At 33.3% G+C, this 10971-nt stretch overlaps 1 protein-coding gene across 1 annotated transcript; it reads left to right on the forward strand.

The window, feature by feature from the left end:
• Positions 1 to 6186: 6186 nt before the first annotated feature.
• LOC114738142 (fructose-bisphosphate aldolase 3, chloroplastic-like) lies at positions 6187 to 10087 on the forward strand. The gene is made up of 6 exons (XM_028926157.1): positions 6187 to 6459; positions 7223 to 7492; positions 7606 to 7715; positions 7841 to 7931; positions 8662 to 8931; positions 9389 to 10087. The coding sequence occupies exons 1-6, from the start codon at positions 6298 to 6300 to the stop codon at positions 9665 to 9667; spliced, it is 1182 nt and encodes a 393-aa protein (XP_028781990.1). The 5' UTR covers positions 6187 to 6297; the 3' UTR covers positions 9668 to 10087.
• Positions 10088 to 10971: the final 884 nt, after the last annotated feature.

Raw genomic sequence — 10971 nt, forward strand, 5'->3', positions numbered from 1 at the left:
TTCCTATTTTACCCATATTTATTATCTCCCTCCCACTTCTCTTTCTTTTAATAATTTAATTGTTCTCTTTCATGCTCTCTCTCCTTATTAATGAGGGTATTTTTGGAAAAAAAATTATACTTTTTACACATTAATTGTTCTTAACTAATTCTAACTGTTTTTTTGATCAACGTATTTCGGTTATTTGTCTCTTATAATAAGGAACGGAGGGAATATAAAACATGTTAGAATTACTTTATAAATAGAATCAGAAGTATATGATTTATTTATATAAAATATGTAAGAATTACTTTATAAGTAGAACCAGGAGTATATGATTTATGGCATCACTCATTTTTAAGAAAGAAGTACCCAACTGCCCTATACGTCAAGGGCTGTGCATTGAAGTGGCATTAATTTAAGCACAACTATTTGCACGTTTCACAAAGCCATTTACAGCAGCATTAAAATCTTACTTGTCCAATTACCTACCGTGGCTCTCCATGCCAATGTCTACGCGTTGAAGTGGCCTTAGCATTCTGCGAAGCACAGCCATTTGCACATTTCACGAAGCTATCTGCTGCGGCATATTCCTCTCTTTTCTGTTACCAGATACTCCTCACGTGCCTAATTTAAAAATTAATATTTGTCTAACATATAAAACTTATTTTAACTGTTTATCAAATTTTTTTTCAAATTAATTCTATTAATATTTTCTCAATAATAATCAAATATGAAAGGGAGGAAAAAATTGAGAAAAATGATTAAGATATTTTAGAAAAAAACATATAATATTAACTTGTTTAACTAATATTCTCAATATATTTAAATTAGTTAATTATATCTCACATTAAGGATTAGATGAATACTAAAGAAAAGTAATCATCATTATAAGTACTATTTTCTATTTTAAAATATTAAAAAATTAGTTAAATTGATTATTTATAACAAACTATGTTAATTCATTTAAATTATCATATTTATCATGTGTGTTGGAAGGAGAAGGAAGTATCCTTATAATCCATAAGGATATTTTGGAAAAAAAATTATAAATTTATTAGAGAAAATAGATTGATATATTATATTCAAAACTAGATTCAACCCAACTAATTATTATTATACTAATAATTAGAGGTAATGCTACTAAATAGGATGAACAATTAGTATATAGTTTACAAGTATACCTAAAGTATATCAAAATAAATATGTTGATAGTAACTTTCATAATTTACCACACTTGCAATGAAATTGATTACTAACGTGACAGTATTTATCAAAAACCAGCAACTCTATACCAGCAACAACATTACACATATTCAAATATCGAGTTAACATTAATATTAAATTTGGATCTAATGTTTTCTTATCATTGAAACTACAGAACATATTTCATTCACTGTACATCCCCTAAAAAAAAGACAAAAACCAAAAGATTCTATGAATGACATTTAGTTGCATATGGGCTATATAAACGTAGCCTTCATTCTTCATGACAAGATGCCTAAGCCACAATCATCATTAGTCACAAAAGTAGCGCAGTTATCGGCAGAGGTGGGGAAGGGGAAATAGGAGGCCCAAGGTATAAACGTGTTTTTCGAGTAGCATGAGGAAGCTAGAAAAATAAAGAAGCATCCTATTGCATGAGTGAAAAATGGCAACACAAGAAACATTGAGATAAGCGAAATTGGGAACACAATCAACAGATAAACCAGAGTTGGAAGTTCGGAGACAAACAATTTGGAAATAAGGAGATCTGTAATTGTTATTGAGGAGAAGGGCATTGAAAGAAGAGAGGTGCTCTCTCTGATATTGCAACTTAACCCCTTGCTTGGATTGAGAGAAATTAGGGAGAAAAGAAAACTAAAGAAGAAAATATGAAGAGAAACAAGTTTTTTCTTGCTTAAATAGGAGAGAAAATATGAGAGGAAGGAAAAGTGAGGGAGAAAATAAAGTAGGTCTCGTACCTCATTTTCTTTTCAAATTTTCTCTCCATATATGGAGAGTTTTGGAAAGAAAAATAAAATTGTCATGACTGCCCCTCCTCTCTCTTCCTCTTCATATTTATTTTGCCTCTCTTCTCTCTTCCTCTCCATATTTATTTTCTTTTATTATATTTAAAAATTTATTCGCTTTTTATTCTTTTATCTTAAAACAATATTTTTATTAAATAATTTGGTTTTAAAATAAAATAATCTAAAATATATATAAACCCAATAACTTCATTTTAAATTATTTGATGATGTTAATGTTAGTATAATTTTTCTATTACAATATTTAATTTAATTTTAAATATGATATACTCCTCCGGTCCTTAATATAGGACCTAATTATTGAGTTAGTTTTGATCCTAAATATAAGACCAATTTCTCATATTCATCAATTTTTTTCTAAATTATCCTTATGAATACTCCCTCAACCATAATCAAGCAAAAGAGGGAGAGGGGGTATTAAGAAAGATGATTATAGTGTTTTAGGAAAAATGTGTCACATTTCTTATAATTAACTAACTTACCTAACTTTCTTAATCTATTCAAATTAGTTAAATAGGTCTTATATTAAGGATCGGAGAAGTATCTTGATAAGGACATTTTAGTCATTTAGATACTTGCTAATTTTCTTTCCTCTTTATGTTCTCTCATCTATCAATGCAAGAGGGATAATAAGTGATAACATCTTCCCTCTCATTTTTTTTTCCTTTCTTCTCAACTTTTCTTTTCATCCAAGCAGAGCATAAGGAAAGAGATGAGAAAAAATGAATGAGAGAAAGGATATGAAAGTAATTTGTCAAAATTCACAAATCCCAATTTAATACTTGCAAATTTATTTATTTTTTGTGAAATTAGAATGACTAATTTAAAATTTAAGAATTCAAATAATATTTATATGAGATTTTTTCAACCAAAAAAAGAAAAGAAATGATGGTAAGGGCCTTTTAACAAACACAGGAACGGTGATTTAATCAGGAATACACAACCCAATTAGATTGCAGCCATATTTTATATATCAAAGGCTGTAACATTATCAATTGATAGGATCTAATAAAATAAGTTAGTCTTTCACAACATAATGAATTAATATTTAAAGAGACGGCCTCCAATAAAATGATACTCATCTGTAGTGTGTGTGTGTATATACACTTTAAAAAAGGAAGAAGAAAAGCTGTATCGCCTCATCATGTTGCTCTAATTTTTGAAGAGAGAAAAAAAAAAAGGAGCACCTTTCCATTCCAAGTCTTCATCCTCATCGACAGTGCGCGCGCTGCAAGCGAATCAATTAAGCCCGGAGCCCCAAAAACAAAAAAACAAAAAAACAAAGGCATTTGGTAGTTTCGATTTCTGGCCCCTTCACGCTGTTTTTTTTTTGCTACAGAAGAGGGCTAAGGCCGAAATTAAAAATCACCAGGGTTATATCCTATACAATCTTCCTCTATCAACTCTTTTAGACTATTCGGGCAAACATCAAAGAGTTGAGATTTTGAGATTCCCAACTTTGCCAGATGATCTGCAGCACGGTTTCTCCTCCTTGAGATATATTCTAACTTGACATTCCAGTTGAGCGACAACATGTTTTGAATCTGTACGAACAGAAGGCTGCAGCTATGGTTTCGAGTTTGTCCTGTGAGGTAATCAATCAGGATCTTTGCATCCGATTCCACAATTACTTGCTTCAGTCCAAATTCCCAAGCTAGCTTCAATCCTCTAAAAATTGCCCATTCCTCAGCTTCCTGCGCTCTACACATTCCAATCTGCTGAGTGAAGCCAACAATCCAATGGCCCCTGAAATCACGCAGCAATCCACCACAGCCAGCTTTGCTGGAATTCCCAGCCACGGCCCCTTCACGCTTGATATTCTTTCTATTCTTCCAAGTTTTATTTTATATAAATGGGATGGATTGGTTGAACTGGTAAAAAAAACCGGTCTTTCATTTAAACCGATCAGAATAAAAGATCAATCTGAATTATTCAAGATTTAACCTAGTGCAACCTAATCAAACTGATGGATTCCATTATACTCTTGAATTTCATATAATTTTTTCTCTGCTGTCTAAAATAAACTCGTTTTGAATTAAGATAATGATAATATATCATATTTATAGTTTAGCAATTTTATCTTGTTAAATTATGTAGTATAATTTACGCATAAGTGCTATATTTACTCATATATTTTCTTAAATGTTACTACTATCAAGTGATCAATCATTAATACTTTAAAAAGAAAAAAAAAGAAAAGAAAAAGGAAAACAAACAAGCGCTCTCTTCTTTTTTGACAAGTTAGGTACTATAGGGGTGTTTGACAGCCAAACCAAAATCATTTTTGAAACTCAAACCATGGTTTTAGGATTTAGGTTACAAAACACCCCACATTTTTATAAAATCATGGTTTGGCTCCAAAATCATGATTTGACCCACCCAAACCATAATTTCATGAAAAGCAAAAAAAAGTTGTTTTTTGAAAATGTGGTCTTTTTCTTTACATTGTAACACTACCTTTAGTCTTTAATATAAGGGTTAGTTAACTAATCTGAGTAGATTAAAAAAATTAGTTAAATTAATTATTTATAATAAATATGTATTATTATTTTTTCCAAAATACTCTTTCTAATTATATGCACTAACTAAAAGTATCATTTGATGAAATATTTAACATGTGTAACTACTACAATGACTATTTTAGAAAAAAATAGATAAATATGAGAAACAAAATATGTTAGAGTTTTATATTTAGAATTAAATTGAATATCAAAATAGCTTTTATATTAAAAATTAGAAGTAGTATGTTGTTAAAAAAACCAGCTGTAAAAAAATGTTATGGGATTTAATATTTAAAATCTTTAAGAAAAAATAATAATTTTCAATTGGCAAAAAAAATCATTTTTCTGAAAACATATTTAATTCTATATTTTATAAATATATATACACATTAATTATTTATTAATTATATTATTTATTATGTTGGCAAAAAAAATATTATTAACAAATTTATTATTTCAAATAAAAATATATTATAAAATCTATTCTTTATGTAATTATCATATTAACATATACTTTTTTTAGTAATTTATATATATGAAAAGTGCTTCTGATAATAACTATCTAAATACTTTTATTTTATCAAAATTACTTTTTCATGAAATCTATTCTTTCAAAATCTATTCTCAAAAATTATTTTTTTAAAAGCTATTCTCTAAATTATAGTTTGATTTTATCTAGCTTTTTAAATGTGATATCTTCTCTAGCAATGATTCAAACTTAATTCATTGTATTACGAAAAATAAACCCCGATCCCCCTTACTAACAGGGCGCTCTCTGGTGACATTGACTATTGAGTTTGGCTGCGCGGGTGGCCGCGTGGGTAGGTGGGGGTGCCACCTGGGAGAGTCCAAATGTGAGGGCTGGTCAATTGATATTGGGTGGCATCGCTTGGGCCCACCGGCCCCGTGCACAGTCTACCTACCCACACCAAAAACATCCCAGTGGACGAAAATACCCCTTCTTCTCCTCTGTTTTTTCCTCCATCTTTCTCCTCTATGATTATTATTATTATACTCTCAATCATTTCGCCTTAATCATCAAAATGAGCATATAAAATAGGAGAGGATGGTATGTTAGAGAAAAGAAGAAGAATAAGAAGAAATGTTTTTTGGCAAAAATCAACGATATTAAAGTGAAGTATTTTAGTATTAAAAAGAACTTTTGGCTTCTAATATATCTAAAAAGAGCTCCTACATTTTTTTTCTTATCACAATTCACAACTAAAAAGACATGTGCTTAATTAAAAGTATTTTAAATTAATTAGAAATAAAATCATGGATCAGAGGCTTATAAGGGAGAATGACAAATAAAAATCTTAAAAATTAATTTCTAAATTAAGATTCATTGCCATATTTTAACACATTTTAACAATATTTGAATTACAAATATTTCATGATTTTTTTTGTCATTTTCTCAACTCATAAATCGTTCGGCATTTAGTGTTTGTTGTACGACAGGATCTCTCTAATTTGCGTCTATTCATGACAGCAGAACCTGGAGATGTGAAAAAGATAGCAGGATCAAAAAGAAGACAAACTGAAGGATGGACAAGATGGTCATTTTGATCTAAGGCACTGTTTGTTGTTTGGTATTGCCGCATGTTCATTGTCTTATTACAGCCTCAATTTTCGTCTGCGGAGTGCCCGAGGAAACAAACAAACCCGCGACAGCGTTGTTCTCTTAACTCTTCCCATTAGTATTAGCCTCCCAGAAATCTTCGCAAAATCTCAACCTACACACTCACTCTCGCTTCCTCTTCCACCTCTGTGTCTCCTTTCTCGACGCTATGGCCTCCGCCACTTTCGCTAACCTCAACTCTCTCTCCTCACAGTGGATCGGCCAGCCCTCATCCTTCTCTTCCCGCCCGGGATCCTCCATTCGCTTGGCTACTCGTCGTGCCTCCGTCCCGATCCGCGCCTCCTACACCGACCAACTCATCCAGACCGCCGTTGGTTCCCTCTTCACCCTCCTTCTACTTCTTCTGATTTTGGATTGTTGAATTAAGCTTCGGGATTTTGTGGTATTTGGTATGCTTCTTGTTGTTGTTGTTGTTGATGATCTTGCTCGCGTTGTTTCGGGGCCGGTCCATTTTCTTCTGTTCTGATCAAATATTGTCGTTGAATTCAACGTGTTTGGATCAATTTTTAACATGTTTTTCATGCCTCTTCAATTTAAGAAGAGAAAGATTGATGTCTTTTAGTTCTATTGTTTTTTCCCTTGTATCTTAAATTGAAGCTTGTGTGTGATGCTTCTCGCATCCCTTAATACTAGTTTTTTTTTAATAAAAAAAAATTCTTGGTTCTTTTTCACGTTTTTTCTCTTTTCAAGTGTGTAACTGTTTGCTACGTGTTCTTTTGACTACTAGTTGGATGTTAAACCATATTAGCTTAATGTGGTTTGAGGGACTGAGAGTTTGTCTCCGACGTTAAGGACCAACATACTTGATTTAAATCTTCGGCTAACCTCAGTGACTAGTTTTGAATTTGTTCAACAACCTATTAATTTTATGCTTAGCATGCTATTCTATTGTTGTCGTTATTGGATCTGGTAATGTATGATTGATAGAATGGAAAGCTTCAATCTTTCCTGGAAGATGGTTTTGCTTTTGCGTAGATCTAGATTTTAGTCTATGTTATTAGAACAGCAATTGCAGAGCTTGACCAATGAACATTTCCAATTTCCTGACTATGTTTTCTTCCTTGACTGTATAGAAATCTATTGCATCCCCTGGTCGTGGAATCCTGGCTATTGATGAGTCAAATGCAACCTGTGGTAAGAGGTTAGCATCTATTGGATTGGACAACACTGAAACCAATCGCCAAGCCTATAGGCAGCTTTTGCTGACCACTCCTGGCCTTGGTGAATACATTTCTGGTGCTATTCTATTTGAAGAGACCCTTTACCAGTCAACTACAGATGGAAAGAAGTTTGTGGATTGTCTACGTGAGGAGAGGATTGTACCTGGCATCAAGGTTGACAAGGTATGGCATATACGTTCGCCTTGACTAATTCTTTGATTTTAATATCTAGAACACGAACTCTGCTCCAGTTGATTACTGATTTAGTAATTATATTGCTGACTTGTGCATTTCAGGGTCTGGTCCCGCTACCAGGGTCTAACAATGAATCTTGGTGCCAAGGTTTAGATGGATTGGCTTCAAGATCTGCTGAGTACTATAAGCAAGGTGCTCGATTTGCAAAGTGGTAAGTCATTCACTACTCCTTTTAAAATTTTAAACATTCTTAATTTTTTATTATGTTTATGAAATTTTACTGAAGTAGGCGTATCAAATTTGAGTGTGCATGATGGTTTGTTTTGGTTTACACAGGCGAACAGTTGTTAGCATTCCTAGTGGTCCTTCTGCATTAGCTGTCAAAGAAGCTGCCTGGGGACTTGCACGATATGCTGCCATCTCTCAGGTATTCATTCACATAAGAACCTTTTTTGGCTGCTGGTATTTTGTTCTTGATTTGTGGGAGGTTCTTTCAGTTGAATGGGCTGAACTGAAGGCCATTCGTGGTCTTCTTTTTGACTATGTCACCATGCTATTAAAAGGACGAGATTTTTTCCCCCCTCAAGTACAAGATAATTCGTGATTGGGTTGTTTCAAAATTACTTTATTCATTTTGACGGAAGTTATTGTTTTTCATGCATCTTGCTGAGGCTTAAGATGAGTGAATGTAAGCGGTGAAAAAAAGTCTCCCCACTTTGTTGGGAGCCTGGGGGGATGTGAGACTGGCAAAATTTGAGGTCTTGAGATTGCCCTGATTGTGTGAAACTTTAATTTCTAAGACTTTGAGATTTCTTTCCTTCTTCATACTTCTAAATGTTGACGGTAAGATTCTTCCTAGATGGTTAAATTTTATGTTTGATGCTTGAGGTTAGTATATATGCATCATTCTTCTTTACTGTTTTCCCCTGGCAGGGTTTTGCTGCAGAGTGTCTTGAATATCACCTTTGAATGATCTATAATTCAAAATGCTTGAACCCTATTCAAGCTCTATCACCTTATTTGAATGATCTGTAATTCAAAATGATATAGTCAGTGATGAACATATATATCATTTTATTATTGTCAATTTACTTGACATGTTTTTGTCTGCTTGTATGAATTATATGAATGACTTGTGTGTTTTATTGCCAATGCAGGACAATGGTCTTGTTCCAATTGTAGAGCCTGAAATCCTTCTTGATGGCGACCACCCAATTGAAAGGACACTGGAAGTAGCAGAGAAGGTTTGGGCCGAAGTTTTCTTCTACTTGGCTGAAAACAATGTTGTGTTTGAGGGAATATTGCTCAAACCTAGCATGGTGACTCCTGGAGCTGAACACAAGGAAAAGGCTTCCCCAGAAACCATCGCTAAACATACACTCACAATGCTCAAAAGAAGAGTTCCACCTGCAGTCCCTGGAATCATGGTACGGCTATTAAACCTTCTCCAGTGTTTTGGAAAGAAAAAAACAAAAAGCGAAATATTATCTTCCTTCTGCACAAATCTCTTCCTCAGGTTACGAGAATCTAGAGTCCTAAATCACTCATTACAAATGTTTCTATTTTATTCTTGATTCTAGCTGGCTATGATGGTTATAAGTTTAGGGATATTTATTTTGGCAAGCAAACTATGATGATACTAGCTTCATAGTCAGGATTCTCCCGTTTTTGGCCGGAAAATCATCACTTCAATCTGAATAGTCTGCATTTCTTCTTTCATTAAGGATGAAGCAGTTCTCAAATGATCTGGATTGCTCATATCAACAGTCGGAATTTACAATGAATGATTGTCATCTTTTTGTCATTGGAGTATTTAATTTAGAGATTTGAACTAGAAATTACTTTTAACAGAACCATGTAAATATGTTCTGATTTTCTTTTCAGTTTTTGTCCGGTGGGCAATCTGAAGTGGAGGCAACACTAAATCTTAACGCAATGAACCAAAGTCCCAACCCATGGCATGTTTCCTTCTCGTATGCACGTGCACTGCAGAACACAGTACTTAAGACATGGCAAGGGCAGCCGCAGAACGTAGAAGCCGCACAGAAGGCTCTTTTGGTGCGTGCAAAAGCAAACTCCCTTGCTCAACTTGGAAGATACTCTGCTGAGGGTGAAAGTGAGGAAGCCAAGAAAGGAATGTTTGTGAAGGGTTATACCTACTAAAAGTTGGGGCATTCCATGCCTTTCAGCTGTGTGACCATTCCTCTTGCTAGCAGTAAATGTTGAGACTTAGTTTATTGTACTATTATTTTACTTCTTCCTTCTAGCTAATGAGTTTGAATAAAGCCGACAAGAAAGAAAGGTTTTGGCGTAGTTAAGGTTGGGGATAAATGAAACCCACAAGGGACAAGGAAAGCATGTGAAAGAAAATGTGTATTCATTTTTTTTCTCCCTTAAAGCTACATAACTTGTTGTTCTTACCTTCAGCTCTTGAATAGTGGTGGTGGATTGCATATTGGCAAATTTAGGGCATATTTTGATTTTATGTTAGAAACAATCAAAATCACATGTTGATAGAAGCAGTCCTTTTGTGTAATCCTGCTTTGTTTCGAAAAGATTGTGGACATTAACTTTCAAGTTCTATATGCTTTGTGTGGTGAATGGCATTAATTGTGGAATTTGCGTTTTTCCTTTCTTTTTTGGTAAGTGGGAATATGCTCTGTATCTCACGCGAATCCCCCCCCCCCTCCCCCTTTCTGGTTAAAACCAGATCCTCACCCATGAAGTTCATCTCTTTTGAAATCTAGAGAAAGAAAGATGAGATGAGGCGTATTCACAAGGGACTCACATAATGACATTACTCATACTCCTCTTTTTCCGAATACAGAGACATGATGCCTTTTTATCAAAACAAAACAAAAAAATACGAAGACATGATGGTTGGACGCATCAGAGATTCTTTTATCGCATGAAAATCAAAACATAAATTTTTTATATTTTTAATGTTAATATTAAACAAAAGTTATATTTTTACCTTTTTATTTAACAGTATAAAAGATGTTCATAAACTTTTTATTTTATTTATTTCATATTATATCCTATACCAAACACCATCAGTCTATAATATATGAAAAAATTGTCAATAAATCATACTTTTCACAAATTATGACAAAGTAAATTATTTCGTAGAGTGCATGTAAGGTACAGGATCCGCATTAGTTTGGAGATAAAATTTCAAATGACATTGATTCATATAAATAACTCACAAATGAGACCCCCCTCATGAACTCTTACAGGTTACACTCAAGATACTCATTAAAATAAATTTATATATCTATATCTATATATATAATACACATTTAACAACTCATTTTTTCCCAGCTCCAAGAAAAAAACTCATTTTTTCAGACCTAGCAATACAGATCTCAGAATCCATTGGTTTTTGGGCTTTGCTTTCAACTGAGAGTGGCCCTGTATTTATCGGGCCTATATCATTCGGTTCTACATTTTATGTTTGGCATTCTTCA

Source organism: Neltuma alba, unplaced genomic scaffold, assembly GCF_004799145.2.
Source record: "Neltuma alba isolate B1F8T4 unplaced genomic scaffold, ASM479914v2 tig00013543_pilon, whole genome shotgun sequence".
NCBI lineage: Eukaryota > Viridiplantae > Streptophyta > Magnoliopsida > Fabales > Fabaceae > Neltuma > Neltuma alba.

Excerpts from the sequence above, each read along its gene's own strand:
- LOC114738142 (XM_028926157.1), top strand. The coding sequence starts at position 6,298 with ATGGCCTCCGCCACTTTCGCTAACCTCAACTCTCTCTCCTCACAGTGG. Across the intron at positions 7,716-7,840 it reads GGTGCTCGATTTGCAAAGTG|GCGAACAGTTGTTAGCATTC; the intron begins GTAAGTCATTCA and ends TGGTTTACACAG. Across the intron at positions 7,932-8,661 it reads GATATGCTGCCATCTCTCAG|GACAATGGTCTTGTTCCAAT; the intron begins GTATTCATTCAC and ends TTGCCAATGCAG.